Raw genomic sequence first — 16,935 nt, 5'->3', positions numbered from 1 at the left:
GCTTAAATCAATCTGTGTATTAAGGGGAATTTATAATAAGGATACGAGGTGTTTCGTGGAATTCAAGGTCAGGAATGATACTGGGCTGCATGAACATGACCCAGGGGATCCAATACTATCAGAACCTGCCCTCTCACCACAAATGTAGTTGAGGAAACATGACCACTGACATGAAACAACCATTCTATATGGTACACAATGAGACATTTTGGGGGTGTAACTATTGTTTTGTTTACTAAAGACAAGGCCTACCTATTGGAGACAGCACCACTTTTAGGGAAAATGGTCTTCCCTCATTCTATCCATATGGTTTCTCACAAGAGATACATGTTTTTTACTTAACCTCAATCACCTGCCATAGTCAACAAGCCCAGTAATGGGCACCTGACCTGTGCTGGGGAATAGTATTCCTAGACGTTTTATTCTTGGGGCCAGTGCTCTATTGTTAAATAGGCATGCTTGGGGTAGGGTGCAAAAATCTGCATTTTAGCAGCTTGTCAGATGATTCTGAAGTTTGAAGACTCTCATCTAGACTATCTTGATTCTTTATTTGGCTGTGTCCATTTCTTCAGAGGTGTTTTGTTTTGAAACTGGAATTGTATTCAACCAAAACTGTCAAGTCATGGCTTGGTAGGCTGTGTGTGTATGTGGGGGGCAGGGGGCTCAAGTGTCAAGAAAAGAAACTATATAAAGAATATGAAAATACAGATGTGGGAAAATTTTGGAATATTTGTATATTTTTCCTGGAACTTTTTTCTCCCCTAGCAGAATCCATCTGAACGATGGCAGTCCTCAGTGACCTCAGAGTTAAGAAAAAGTTACAATGTCAATCGTGAAAATGATCCCAATTTCACTGGGAGGGAAAACAACATCCTTAAATTTAAGTGGCTGATTACCTATGGAGTAAGTGCTTTTTCTTCTTTATAAATTTACTCTATTCCTCCATTTTTCTGTAATAAACATAATTTTTCATAACAAAAGACAGCTGATGTTATAAAGATACAGTGTATTTATTTTTAATCAAGGAATATCTATAATCAGGAACCGAGAAATGTGTCAAGCTTTCAATAAGCAGTTAATGTACACCTCTGTTTCAAGAGGAAACTCATGTCAGTATTGTTTAAGTGAAAAGTATTTCCTCATCTTAAACAGAAGACTTCTTACCCTTCCACTTAATACGGGTTTCCTCCACTACTGAAGGTGAGAGCGTTTCTATGAAACTTTCCTGAGCTGAAATGGCATAAAGTGAAGAAACAATTATCTGAGGACACATCTTGCTAACAGAGACACAAATCAAGTAAAGCACAGATGCTCACATGGTTCCAAGCTATGGTGGCTTGAGACGCTGAGTAGCTCCTGGTGCAGGGGCTTCACGTGTTGGGCTCACTGTTCCCTGCAAAATAAACACTGAACACTATATTTGCTTTCACCCTTTTTTGTAAAAGCAAAAATCCTCTTTGAACTTCTTTTGGTTAGTAAAAAGAGGTACAAATAGGTCTTTCAAAAAAGTGAAGTGGCATACAGTGAACCTTTGAAATGTGGGAGATACCTGTTATTTTATTTTTTTGAGATACCTGTTATTTTATAACCATGTTAAGGTCAGCACTTAAATCTTTATTTCTGGGAGGAGGGATTGCAGGATCCAAAGGTAAAATGTGGGATCATTTCCCCTTTTATGTTTCTTAATATTTTCAGTTAAGTAAAAAGTAATGAGCCTATTATTTTCAAAATCATTAGAAATAAAGCTTTCTTCCCCTCTATCTAAAAAGAAAACACTGAAGTTACCCAGTGTAAAGAACTGGTTTGAAATTAGAATACAGTTAATACTTTTAACTGAGTTGTATTTAGTTAGGTCCATGAGGAAAATTTGTTCCATTTTTTTACCAGTAAACAGAAGGCCATTTAGTCTGCTCAGACTTATTCAGGATCATTAAAAATATGTTAGTGGTTGCTAACTTTGGCTTCATGCTCATATGAACACATTTTTTTCCTCCAAGTTAGTTTCACTATCATTTATTTTGCTTTTGCGGCTCAAAGCTAAACTTGGATATAGCAAATAATTCACAAAAACCACCATATATATTTTTCTGTTGCACTGGGTATATAAAAAGCTTAAGTAAACTTTTCATTCATGAATTTACAAATATAATGACATTCAATTTTAAATGATTCTTTAAAAAAATATTCTTAAAAGCTTTTAGATTGACTTGGGAGAAAAGTCAAGCATGAAGGTGTCATGTCTCTACAACTCATTAATGAGACCAATTTTAACACAGAGAACGATGAAAACTTCCAAAAGGGATGCAGGGAACTAATAAAACAATATACAATTCTTGATTTTTTCCCCCATTCACCCATAAAAGAAAGATACACATGATCAACTGGAGAAGGCAATGGCGACCCACTCCAGTACTCTTGCCTGGAAAATCCCGTGGATGGAGGAGCCTGGTAGGCTGCAGTCCATGGGGTCTCGAAAAGTCGGACATGACTGAGCGACTTCACTTTCACTTTTCACTTTCATGCATTGGAGAAGGAAATGGCAACCCACTCCAGTCTTCTTGCCTGGAGAACCCCAGGGACGGACGGAGCCTGGTGGGCTGCTGTCTATGGGGTCACACAGAGTCGGACAGGACTGAAGCGACTTAGCAGTAGTACATGATCAACTAAATAAATATGCATATTTGGTTTGAAAAGGTATTAATTTCCTCTTCTGGACACTTTTTTTAAGGTTGTTTTTAAAAAAGGATTCATTTATTTGACTGCACTGGGTCAGTGTTCTGGCCCGTGGGATCTTCCATTGTGGCACGTGGGCTTCACAGCATATGGGATCTCAGCTCTCCGACCAGGGATCGAACCCCTATCCTCTGTATTGCAAAGGGAATTCTTAACCACCGGACCACCAGGGGAAGTTCCTGGAGCCTCTTACATAATGGTGTTTTTGCTAGTTTATGTATGCTATCTTTTTTTTAACTAGATAACAATTCACAGCAAGTTAAAAAGTTATAGGAATGTACCAGTTTTGAGTAAACTACAAATTTCACCCTTCAAAATCCATATATGAAGTAATTAGGACAGAGAGTATACAGCATGATATATTCCAACCTCACAGAGATCAAGTCCGAAAGGACAATGTGACTTGGGTTGCGTTTAGAAAAAAAAATCAACTGAGATATTTATTATTACCAATTGTAAGCAACTGGCGAAAAGGAGGGTAGATCTTACTGTACCCAGAAATTAATAAAACACTTGAAAAAACAAATATAAATTTAATAATAAACATTATGGTCAGGTTGTTTATTAAGGAGGCAACCACACATACAAGTTCGGCTATAGAAATGTTTGCAAATCAAACTTCATGTGATCTAAAAGGACCATGCGTAATGTCAAAAATGGACGCCTGTACATTCAATAAAAAGTTAAATATACATAGTCTAGATCATTCTAGAGTTATACAAACATCTGGGGACACATATGGATCTTATTTCCTTCAGAAAAACGTTTTTATAAAAGTGATGTATTGAGATAATAATTTTAAAAAGTATCTGACAATTATGAATGGTCCCCAGTATTACAAAATGTGATTTTCAGGGTATGAAAACCAAAAAAAGCCAACCCTTCAGAGTGTTTTATATTATACAAACAAGTTTTGTAGAAAAATGATCCAGCAAATGCTTGAGTTAAGAATATTTATATTTTTCCAATTCTTTACACTTTTATTAACACACTTACAAAAAAATAACATTCAAACACTGAAAAATTAAATAACTTTGGAAGCAGAGCTCATAGCCTTCTGCTCACATATAAGTGACAATTCTGGGCTGTTGGCACAAAAAAATAATCAACATTCATAAAACCCTTACTACTATATATCAAACATAAGTTAAAATCATAGGCACTAGTTTATCAAATCCACATTTCATCTGTAAGAGTAACCACAGCGAATCCTTATATTTTTCCCAAACAGAAAAATTGGCAATACACAAAGGCTTTCTAGTAAAAAGGCAATTTTTCTCTTTAGGAAACTAAAAGCCAATAGTCTGTGGTAGTATAACAGCAGGTAAAATAATACTTTACCTAACTCAGATCCATCATGTTCTTAACAAGTGATGAAAATTTTAATTAAAGAAAAATAGACATTTTTTTTTTCTGATGCAGCCATTAAAAAAAAAGTTAAATAACCTGAATATTCCTTTTGAAACTGATAATCTAACTTAAAAATGTAATGGGTGTTTTGTAAGAGTTAAAATTCCTTTTAATTATTAGATTGCAGCATTTTTTTTTTTTTTTGCAATGTTGCACTGAAAACTGAGACCTATTTTTCCTCTTGTGTATACATGGTTTAAAAGAGACAGTGGCTAGCTCTTTTACTTACTTAGATTTTTATAAGAGATACCCCTCTACCCGAAACAGATGCATTATCTTCCTCTGAAAAGCAACATTTTTAAGTTCATCATTATATGTGGAATTCTGGCGCCATCCTTTCCTGACCCACCCCCATCACCCTCAAATCCAAGAATAAAATTTCTTCCTTGCATTATACACCAAAATACACTAGCACTGGCAGTTTAAACTTCCAGCAGCTGTGCTAACTGAATGACTCCTTACTGGTCAAGCTAATAAAGACTACCATGATGTCCATCATGGCAGAACAGCGGTCTTGATCTTAAAAGTTTTATCCTTCTCTCAACCTATAAACCTCAGTACTATGCTGAATATAAGCTTCCCATTTCTCTCTCAATTTCTTTTGCCAACTTACAGAATGTCTTTGACTAACAGAAGATGAACGTATGTTCAAATATCTAAAATCCTTTAATGATCTGACTGCCAATATTTTAAAGCTCTACAAATTAAATATTTTAAAACAGACCTCACCATGAAAAAAATGAGAAGTCTGCAGAAGATGGAAGCTTTAGTCTAGTAATAGTCAAATAAAATCCAAATTAGTTATTTCTAGGTATATATAAGGGCCATCACAGAGCAAGTGTTTAACAGGTTAGAGTCACATGTAGTAGGTTTCATTTGTACCCCCAAATCCCAAAACTGACGTCAGACAGAATCTAAAAGGGACAGTATTTTCAAAGGGTGTTTTGAAACAGTTGCTCAGTTTAAAGCAGATAAACTTAAATAGGATTCAGCAGGCTATAATTTCCCACCACATAATAGGCTGCTAGGTCAATTAATAGTAACAATACAACTGTCATTACCAGAGTTTTTGAACGTTAAGTGCATAGATTACACCCCCTCCCCCTTATTGTATGGTTTTGTTCCAGGTTATAAGCACTGAAGTGGTGTTATTTATATCAAGAATAAAGACACATACTACTTGCTCTTTCCCATCATGGAAACCTGCTAATAAAAACAAGATCTCTTAGTCCTGTAACAGATAACAGCATGTGAAGAAGTTGGCTTCAATAGCAAAGGCTATCTTTCCTGAGCCAGGAGCTATAAAGTTTAGAAAGATTGTACAACTGATATTAAGCCCTTTTGGCAATCAAAACAAACACACAAAAGTCTGATATGTCGATGCAACATGATGGATGCACGGTGTAACACTATCTGGTGGTGGTGATATGTGAGCTACATCCAAAACTTAAGATTAAACAAAATGACAATTTTTCTAATGAATCTGTGAAAATAATTTATAGGATTCTCCCAAATTTAGGAACTGTGTTTTAAATCTCTAGCCCAGGTTTCTTCCCACCCTGTCCCCTTCCATCTCAATCTAGTTTCCTGGAGTACTAGTGAAACATTGTAGATAATTAGTCAGAATATTAGTTCTCATTAACACAAATATTTATTGATACTATGTATACAGTAACTTAGGTTGAATGTGAAGTTTTGGATAGCTAGAATTCACCTTGTGCACAAAGGTATGCTCTCATTTACAGATGGGCATTTCTCTTTGGCATCCATTAGTTTTTTGCCCAGATATTGGCCTCTGTCAAATATTAAAAAATCAATTTAGTTGCTATTAAATAAAACTAAAAGTGATTCCATGGAGAGTGATTGTATGATTACCAAACACATCTGATGTTAAATGTCATTAAAGTGCTGTTTGATCATCTCTGTCAATTTGTGCTAATTAAGACAGAGAGGGCTGGGATTTTATAAATCCCAAGAGTCTTATCTGAACAGTCTGCATATAAAAGTTGTCTTTTAGCCTGGTGAAGGGGTATCCATGAAGCTGTGGACCTCTGCATTCTTGTCTTTGCTGGTCAGTAACAGCCATCTTTCCAACTGTCATCTTTCATGCTGCCATAGGTTTTAGGAGCTGGCAAGGATCTGAAATAAAGCAATTTTACAGAATGATTTGCAAGGTTTTATGGAACATTACCATGCTATCTTCCACGCATATCAATTACTTTGTAGGTTGCAACACAATCCAATGTTCCAGGGAACTGCTGAGATCAAAGCTCTAAACAGCTATTAGCACGACCATTCTACATCAGGCATGTCCACAACTTTTAAGTTTTACTGGGTATCAGGTAACTGCACTAACCTCTTTTTTGCTAACATAGACACTGCAGTAAGAGAAAAGACTGTCTTATCTTTTCCAACCAAATGGATCACCAAACTTATTACTTATTTATTTGAGGGGTAAACTGATGAATGTGTTATCAGTGGCACAGTGTCACCATCATGAGAGAGGCAAAATGGGACAGAGCTTAAAAGGACTCTGAAGTCAGACATACTTGGAACTGTATGTTGCTAGTTGAAGTCTCAGGCAAATTACTTAACTTCATTAAATTTTAATATTCTCTGAAAAATAGGCATAACAACAGTACCTATATGTCTAATGCTATAGTAAAAATTAAGTAAGGTGTGCATGTGCATGCTAAGTCGCTTTAGCCGTGACCGACTCTGCGACCCTATGGACTGAAGCCTGCCAGGCTCCTCTGTCCATGAGATTCTCCAGGCAAGAATACTGGAGTGGGTTGCCATTTTTTCCTCCAAGGGATCATCCTAACGCAGGGATTGAAAAACTGTTGTACTCTACTGAACTCAAAAATGTAATATATTATCTTAGAAATAAAAGAAGTATGGTTAATTCAGTTTCAATGCTTAAGGCACAAAAGCACTTCTTTCATGCAAATAAATATTTCAAGTTTAATACATTCAACACCTAATGATGGTGGTAAGCACAGTCCTTACCACCATATCTGAAAGGTACAGATATGACTACATATATGTGACTCCCAATCTGGGTAGGCTCAGAATCATCTGGAGATTAAACAAACAAATTTAAAAACAGCATACCTACAGATCTGGGGCTTCACACCAGATCTACTTTGTAGGCAAAACTCAGCCTCTATATTTACATAAACTCCACAGAACATTCTGAACTGTAGTGAGATTTGAAAACCAACATCCTGGATTACACACTCAGACCTGACAGCTACAAGTTGTATCTTAAATCTCATTGTAGGTTCTACTATGCTTTTATTTTTTTTTTAATTTTATTTTTAAACTTTACGTAATTGTATTAGTTTTGCCAAACATCAAAATGAATCCATCACAGGTATACATGTGCTCCCCCTCCTGAACCCTCCTCCCTCCTCCCTCCCCATACCATCCCTCCAGGTCGTCCCAGTGCACCAGCCCCAAGCATCCAGTATCGTGCATTGAACCTGGACTGGCATCTTACTATGCTTTTAATATCTTTACTGAATCTCATTATATTCAAAACAAACAAATACCACAACTGGATGGAGTGGTTCTAACAATTTTTCCTAGGAATTCACCAAGATGCTTAATCATACCAGGCATCTGGGCAAATTTAATCTGAATCAAAGTGATATAATACCCCAATGTCCCAAGTGAGAATTTCTTGAAAGTAATGTTTTATTCAAATTTTAATGATTTTAGTGGGAACCCACTAGGACTCCTGATCTTCACTATTAGAACTGAAGGTAATTCCTGTCTACCCACTTTCCTATACTCAAGAAGGTCAAAACAGAGTGTTTGCCACTTACCTGCGAACAGGCTGTGCAAGTTTGCTGCGAGGCACTGGTATACCCCCAGCAGAAGGGGCACTGGGTCTGGGCAAGCCACTTCTCATCACAGTTGTCCCTGCAGGTCTGGTTAGAGTAGTGCTGTTGATATTGCTGGGAGGATTTGCTGGGACTGTGTTCTGAACCATGGGAGGCCCAGGTGAGGAAGTGGTTTGCATGAGTTGTGTTGTTTCTTGGCTACCAGGAGAACCAGAGCCATGGTTACTAAATGCTTTTACTGGTTGCCGAAGAGCCAAAGGAGACGGTGCTGCAGGGGAGCGGAATTTACCTGGAGAAGGTACTGCAGAATGGCAAAGAAAAATCAACGTTTTCAGTGGAAATCAAGTGCAAGTGAAACTGCTGCTTTATGACTGGGCACCAGTACATCTGTATTCCTGAAAATTCACTCTATAGAAATGCAAGGAGTAAAGAATATTTCTGGGGTAATATATACATTTACATAAAGATCACTAGCAGCTCTTAAGTAACCAAGTCCTTACTCAGAGGACTGTAACTATCCTTGATAACAGTGTTTTAATTTTTAACTAGGTCAGCTAGGAATCCACAATAACAGAAGAGACACTGCAGCATTCTGTTTCAGCACGGCAACCAACCTAAGCCACATTGTAGAGGTGAAAAAAGTGCTGGCTACTAGAGGGTTGACTAGAATTTCAAACACTTTCCCCTCAAAGAAACAATCATGTAAACATGTATCAAGTACCTGGAAAGTAAGTCCTCTCTCATCCACAGTGTAACTTAAATCTTAGAAACTGAACCTGCTTCTGTTGTGCTTCAGCAAGTAAGGAAGTTAAAATCTAGGGGCACATCAAGAACTATATGAAGTCATAGGATAGAGACGCTATGTTTCGCTGGAATGTCAATTCTACTAAGTAGTTAGTTAAAAGACATTATTAAAACAAGTAATGATACACAAAAGAATTAAATGTACAATTGAAGTAATTTTTGTCAAAATAAGACTTCAAAATAAATTTTATTATTGTGGTGGTCCCTTAGCATTGTAAGCTCAGATGTTGCGGGATTCATTCGTCCTTTCCTGCTTATTCTATTTGGATAAATCACCTCTGGAAGGTTTCTTCAAATACCTATGAATGCCTACATACAATATAGATAAAAAAATATTACCTTAATATGCTTTACCTAACAAAGAACTCTGGGGTGGGGGTTCAGAGTGAATGATAGATGGGGGTAAGGCAGGAGAGTTCAGAGGAAAAGGGAGAAAGAAGTCAGAGTCACCCTATTCTCTCTGAACCTGCATTACTTTGCCTAAGATATGAATAGAGAGAAAGCTTGACTGTGTATCAAAATCCCAAGGAACATTAAAAGGAGGGGGAGAGGGGCCCAAGCACCATCCCCAGAAAATCTAGTTTGGAATGAAATCAATATACTTATTTTAAAACCACAATAGGAGTGTCCGACCATGTTGACAAAAACAGGACAGGGCTTACCCTCCTGCTATAAGCACCTCTATAATTTGGGTAAGATACATAAAAACGATTTTCAAATATTGAACAACAGGCAGTACAGGACTGTAATTCCTGAGAGAAGGAAAATAAATGTGATGAGCTCTCTGGCTTTTTTTGGGGAGGGGATGGTGGTGGACTTTTTGGATTATAGAATGAGGAGGAGGATCCAGAGAATATCAAAATTATCTTGCTGAGTTGAGGAGACAAAAATTGGACTCTGAGGGGCAAAGTACCTTAGAGGAGGGAGGTGCTCCAGAAGACCTCTATAACTCAGGTCTGTTTGAACCTCTGCCTGAATACTGAGCTGTGCACTCACCAAGTAAAGCTCCATATGACTGAGCAAAGAAGGCATGTAGTAAACTGAACAGTTTCCAAAGCTTATACAGGACTAGGACACGTTTGAGTTTCAACTAGTTAGAGCAGAGAATCCTTGCCAAATATTCAGGGCAATCAGGGGACACTCTAAAAGGAATAAACTAGTTCTAGAATAAAACAACTCTAAATCCACTCTAACAAAACTCAACAAAAAGCCACTAAAGCAGGGATCAGCAGGTTACCACTCATGGGAAACTAAAATGCTTTTGTAAATAAAGTTTTATTAGAATATGGCAACATTTGTATGTTTATATTTATTGTCTATGGCTGCTTTCCAGCTACAAAGTAAAACAGTTACAATAGAGACCATATCACCCATGATCCTAAAATATTTACTATCTGGTTCTTTAAGAAAATGTTTGTTGATCCTTGCTCTAAGGATCACACTAATCTATAAATAACTGTCTACCAGAACAAAGTCCACACTATTTAAAATTAGATAACAAAATCCAGCATACAACATAAAACTTCACAATGTCTACTAACCAATAAAAACTAGTAGACATATAAAGAAACTGTAAAGTGATAACCAAAACTAGGCTAAAAATTAGTCAGGACAAACAGATTAAGAAGTCACAGGGATGACTGAGCTACTGAACTACTGTAATAGTTTATAAATACTATTACATACAAGCTTAAGGATATAAAAAAATATAAATATGAGATGAGAATTAAAAGATTTTTTGAAGAGCTAGATAGAACTTTTTAAAAAACTTTAGGAATTCTATTCTTATTATTTTTGGCTGCACCCTGTGGCTTGTGGAGAGAAAACAGACTTAAAAAAAAGTCTCCCAAGGCAATAAACATAAAAGTGAAAATAAACAAATAGGACATAATCAAACTTACAAGCTTTTGTATAACAAAGGAAACCATAAACAAAATGAATAAACAACTTAAAGAATGGTATAACATATTTACAAATGATGGGACAAACAAGGGCTTAATTTCCAAAATATACAAACAGCTCATATAACTGAACAGCAAAAAACAACCAACCAATTGAAAAATGGGCAGAAGACCTACATAGACATTTCTCCAAAGAAGACATACAGGTGGCCAATGCGCACATGAAAAGATACTCAATCATTAGAAAAATTCAAATCAAATCTATGATGAGGTACCACCTCACACCCATCAGAAAGGTCATGATAAAAAACTCTACAAAATAATAAATGTTGGAGATGGTGTGGAAAAAAAGGAACCCTCCTACACTGTTGGTGGGAATGTAAACTGATGCAGCCACTATGGAAAACAGTACAGAGGATCTTCAAAAAATTAAAAATAGATCTACCATATGATCCAGCAATCCCACTCCCAGGCAAACATCCAGACAAAACCACAATTCAAAAAGATAAACACAGTCCTATGTTCACAGCAGAACTATTATTCACAATAGCAAAGACCTGGAAACAACCTGAATATCAATCAACAGATGAATGGATAAACAAGATGTGTTACATATACACAATAGAATATTACTCAGTTGTAAAAAAAAGAATGAAATAATGCCATTTGCAGCAACATGGATGAACCTAGAGATTATGAGACTAAGTGAAATATGTTAAAAAAAGACAGATACCATATATCACTTATATGTGGAATATAAAATATGACACAAATAAACCTATTTATGAAACAGAAACAGACACAAAGAACAGACTTGTGGTTGCCAAGGGGGAATGAAGTGGGGGGAGGGATGGATTGGGAGTTTCGGATTAGCAGAGGCAAACCATTACATACAGAATGGATAAACAACAGGATCCTATTGCATAGCACAAGGAACTACATTCAATATCATGTGATAAAACCATAATTAAAAAGAATTTTTAAAATGTATATATATGTATAACTGAATCACTTTGTTGTACAGCAGAAATTAACACAGCACTCTAAACTAACTATTAATACTTCAACAGAAAAAAAGAAAGAAAGGAACAAACAGAATTTTCAGGGACCTGCAGGGTTACAAGAGGCTTACATCTGTATATCACTGGAGTACTAGGAAGAAAGGACAAAGAGAGGACAAAAAGTATAGTGGGAAACAATGACTTTCGTATATTAAAACTCACCATATTTGCTAAAGGACATAAACCTGAAGATTCAAAAAACTAAGAGAACACTAAACTAGATAAATCCAAAGCAATCCATGTCAAAACACATCACAATTAAACTTTTGAACATGAAACACAATAAAAACCTTGAAGTCAGAGAGAGAGATAATACATAACCTATAGGGGAAGATGAATTTTTAACAACAGTGGACTTCCCATCATAACCCACAGAGATTAGAAGGAAAGTGGCATAAACTTTTCAAGAGTTGAAAGAAAAGAAATGTCAACGCAGAATCCTATGCCCAGAGAAAATATCCTAGAAAAATTAAGGGAAAATCAAGACATTCTCAAGACAAGAAAACCAAGACAATGTGTGGGCAGCAGACCCATTTCCTCCCCACCACCCTGCCAAAAAAACCCAGTCGAACAAGTTCTATAAACAGGCAGAAGATGATAAAAAGATGGAACCCTTGAATACCAGAAAGGAAGAAAGAATAAGGTAAACAAAAATATAGGCAGACACACAGGCTTTCCTTCTCCTTGAGTTTTCAAAATTATATTTGCAGGTTTAAGAAAAATTTGTAATACTAATGTCATTGGAAATATTAAAGTAAATATTTATGACAATTATAAATAGGGTGAGGGTAAAGATACATGAAAAAAGGTAAGGTTTACATACTTGAACTGATAAAATGATAACATCAACAGTGAAGTGAAGTGAAAGTCGCTCAGTCATGTCCGACTCTTTGTGACCCCATGGACTATATAGTCCATGCAATTCTCCAGGCCAGAATACTGGAGTGGGTAGCCTTTCCCTTCTCCACAGGACCTTCCCAACCCAGAGATCGAATCCAGGTCTCCCGCATTGCAGGCAGATTCTTTACCAGTTGAGCCACAAGGGAAGCCCAAGAATACTGGAGTGGGTAGCCTATCCCTTCTCCAGTGGATCTTCCCGACCCAGGAATCAAACCAGGGTCTCCTGCATTACAGGTGGATTCTTTATCAACTGAGCTATGAGAGACTGATATGTATATATGATGTAATGCATATATAATGTAATACAGTCACCATAATAACTATGCAAATATATGCACTCAAAAACACTACATTTAAGTCATTTGTGGTTGCCATAGTGGAGAGAGAAAATCAGACAAAGTTGGTCCAAAGGTACAAACTTCCAATTATAAGACTAATAAGTACCAGGGGTATAATGTATTGATAGAACTTAATTAACTGCTGTATGTTATATATGCAAGTTGCTAGAAGAGTGAATCTTAAGATTTTTTGGTTTTGTAGCTGCATGAGATGATGGATGTTCACTAAACTTAACTGGCTATCATTTCATAATGTATGGAAATCAAATCATTATGTTGTATATCTTATATATATACAGTGTTGTATGCCAATTACATCTCAATAAAACTAAAAGGGAAAAAACACTGTAAGTCAAAATGGAATTCTAAAGAATGTTCAAGTAACCCACAGGAATGCAAGAAAAAGAAAACAGATAAATGAAAAATAGGGAAAACAAACAGAAAACAACAAATAAAAATGGCAGACTTAAGCACATCAATAATTACACGAAATGTAAATGGGCCATCTGTATCAATTATTAAGCCAGATTTGGTAGAAATGCATTTAAAATATAACCTAAGTTTATGCTGCCTATAAGAAAACTCACTTCAAATATAAAAATATAGGGAGGTTGAAAGTTAAGGGATGGGAAAAGATATATCATGCCAACAATACAAAACGCAAAGCATGATGTTTACAGTAATATCAGATAATTAAAAAGAAAATTACACAGGACAAGGAAGGATAATACATAATGAAAGCAGGGTCAAATTACCAAGACAAGCCAATCCTAAATGTGTACATACTAAAGACAGCTATAAACATGTGAAGGAAATACTTTGAACTGAAAGGAGAAATAGACAAACCCATAACAGTTGGGAGATTTCAACATCTCCCTCTCAACTAACAGAACTAGACAGAAAACAAGCAAGTGTATGTAAAAACTCAACATCACCACCACCAATCATAGGATCTAATTGACATTTATATCAACAGAACAGTCTACTCAACAACAGGAGAAAACACATTCTTTTCAAGTGTCCACAGAAACCAAGTCAAGACAGACTATACCCTGGGCCATAAAGCAAACTTCAACAAGTTTTTAAAAAACTGAAATTACAAAGAGTACTTTCTCTGATCATAATACAATGAAACTAGAAATCAATAACTAAAAGGTAACAAAGATTTTAAAAATCACTTGAAAACCAAACAATACACTTGAATAGAAATTTTATAATATATGGAACTGAATAAAAATTAAAATACAAAATATCAAAGTTTGTGGGTCATAATTAGAAAGTCTTACATCAGTAATCTAAGTTCCTATCTTCAAAAACCTAGAAAAAGTAGAGTAAAAAAACTCAAAGCAAGCAGAAGAAAATAATAAAGAGCAAAAATTAATGAGACTGAAAATAGAAGAGCACAGAAAAAAAAATCAATGAAATAGAGAGTTCTTTCACAACTGACAAACCTGACAAAATAAAAAGGAGAGAAAATACATAGTATCAGTAGTGAAATGGGATATCACTACAGACCCTGGAGACGTTAAAAGGACCATAAGGGAGTACTGAGAACAATTCTACACATGTTAATTTGACAATTTAGATGAAAAGAACCAACTGTTCAAAATGCACAAACTACCGTGACTCATCTGGTATGTAACAGATTAACTGAATGGCCGTATAATTATTAAGGAAACTGATTACCAACAATGGATTGTCTAGTCAAAGCTATGGTTTTTACAGTAGTCATGTATGGATTTGAGAGTTGGACTATAAAGAAAGCTGAGTGCCGAAGATTGGTGCTTTTGAACTGTGGTGCTGGAGAAGACTTTGAGAGTCCCTTGGACTGCAAAGAGATCAAATCAGCCAATTCTAAAGGAAATCAGTCCTGAATATTCACTGCAAGGACTGATGCTGAAGCTAAAACTCCATTACTTTGGCCACCTGATGCAAAGAACCAACTCCTTAGAAAAGATCCTGCTGCTGGGAAAGATTGAAGGCAGGAGGAGAAGAGGACGACAGAGGATGAGATGGTTGGATGGCATCACCGACGCGATGGACATGAGTTTGAGTAGGCTTCGGGAGTTGGTGATGGACAGGAAGGCCTGGCGTGCTGCAGTCCATGGGGTCGCAAAGAGTCAGACATGACTGAGTGACTGAACTGAACTGACTGAACTGAAATTTCATAACTCGAAATCCTCTGAAAGAGAAACCTCCAGGCACAGACAACTTCACTGAAAAAATCTACCAAATGTTTAAAGAGGAATTAACATCAATTCCATATACTCTCTACCGGAAAAGAGAAGAGGAGAGAATAAATCAAAATTCATTTTATGAAATATCAGCCATAATATCAAAACAGAAAAAGACAGTGTCAAAAAAGAAACTTGAAGACCAATACCTCTCAGGAATATGGACATAAAACTCTTAACAAAATATAAACAGAAAGAACTCAGTGATATAAAAAAAAATTATACACCATGATCAAGTGGGGTTTTTTCCAGGATGCAAAGATAGTCCAATATTTGAAAATCGATCAACATAATCCTCCACAATAACAGGCTAAAGAAGAAAAAGTACATGAGCCCACCTATTTTTGATGGAAAAAAGCATTTGACAAAGTTCAACACATATTCATGACAAAATTTTCAGAAAAAGATGGAATAGGAACTTCAACTTGATAAAGAGCACCTACAAAAAAATCTACAGCTAACATTATACTTACATGATATAACAATATAAACAATATATAATAATAACCTCAGATATGCAGATGATAACACCACCCTTATGGCAGAAAGCAAAGAACTAAAGAGCCTCTTGATGAAAGTGAAAGAGGAGAGTGAAAAAGTTGGCTTAAAGCTCAACATTCAGAAAACTAGGATCATGGTATCTGGTCCCATCACTTCACGGCAAATAGATGGGGAAACAGTGGAAACAGTGTCAGACTTTATTTTTTTGGGCTCCAAATTCACTGCAGATGGTGGCTGCAGCCATGAAATTAATAGACACTTGCTCCTTGGAAGAAAAGTTATGATCAACCTAGACAGCGTATGAAAAAGCAGACACATTACTTTGCCAACAAAGGTCCGTCCAGTCAAAGCCATGGTTTTTCCAGTAGTCATGTATGGATGTGAGAGTTGGACTATAAAGAAAGCTGAGCACCGAAGAATTGATGCTTTTAAACTGTGGTGTTGCAGAAGACTTGAGAATCCCTTGGACTGTAAGGAGATCAAATCAGTCAACCCTAAAGGAAATCAGTTCTGAATATTCACTGCAAGGACTGATGCTGAAGCTGAAACCCCAATACTTTGGCCACTTGATGCGAAGAACTGACTCATTTGAAAAGACCCCGATGCTGGGAAAGATTGAGGGTTGGAGGAGAAGGGGATGACAGAGGATGAGATGGTTGGATGGCATCACCAATGCGATGGACATGAGTTTGAGTAAACTCCAGGAGTTGGCATACTGCTGTCCATGGGGTTGCAGAGAGTCAGACATGACTGAGTGACTGAACTGAACTGAACATTATATTTAATGAGGAAAGACTGAATGCTTCCCCTCTAAGATCAGGAACAAGGTAAGGATATATGCTCTCATCACTCTTATGCAACTCAGTGCCAGAAGTTCCAGTGAGTGCAATAAATAAGAACAGAAAACAATGGACCTTAGGTTGGTACAAACATAACAGGTTTTTTACATTGCTGAAACTTGCCATTTGATACTGGAATACATTCTTCATAAAGGTGGTTATGTTACACATCATTTTAATTCACATTTCTTGCTTTATGCTTTTTGCTAATGACTTATTACTTATTTTTTATATTTTAGATTATGGAAATGATGTTAGACAAAAAGCAACTTCAAGTGATTTTCTTATTTAGTTCAAAATGGGTCATAAAGCAGCGGAGACAACTCACAGCATCAAGAACACATTTGGCCCAGGAACTGCTAGGGA

The 16,935-nt window shown here is 36.4% G+C and overlaps 1 protein-coding gene across 3 annotated transcripts in view; it reads right to left on the bottom strand.

Annotated features, from left to right (window-relative positions):
• Positions 1-3,251: 3,251 nt before the first annotated feature.
• Positions 3,252-16,935, bottom strand: part of SLAIN2 (SLAIN motif family member 2) — a 71,901-nt gene continuing 58,217 nt past the window's right edge. For 2 of the 3 annotated variants that reach the window (XR_003511527.1, XM_027544447.1), the window contains exons 8-9: positions 7,974-8,292; positions 3,252-6,282 (exon numbers count right to left, since the gene is read on the bottom strand). Coding sequence is in view for 2 of the 3 variants with exons in the window: in XM_027544447.1 (XP_027400248.1) it covers positions 6,216-6,282; positions 7,974-8,292 (386 nt within the window). In the remaining variant the exon portion in view is untranslated. The remainder of the gene's footprint in view (positions 6,283-7,973; positions 8,293-16,935) is intronic. The other variant, XM_027544448.1, reaches the window with a different exon arrangement.

This window comes from Bos indicus x Bos taurus, chromosome 6, assembly GCF_003369695.1.
Source record: "Bos indicus x Bos taurus breed Angus x Brahman F1 hybrid chromosome 6, Bos_hybrid_MaternalHap_v2.0, whole genome shotgun sequence".
NCBI lineage: Eukaryota > Metazoa > Chordata > Mammalia > Artiodactyla > Bovidae > Bos > Bos indicus x Bos taurus.
Note: the sequence above shows the minus strand (reverse complement) of the source record. Positions and strands in the feature narration are given on the sequence as shown.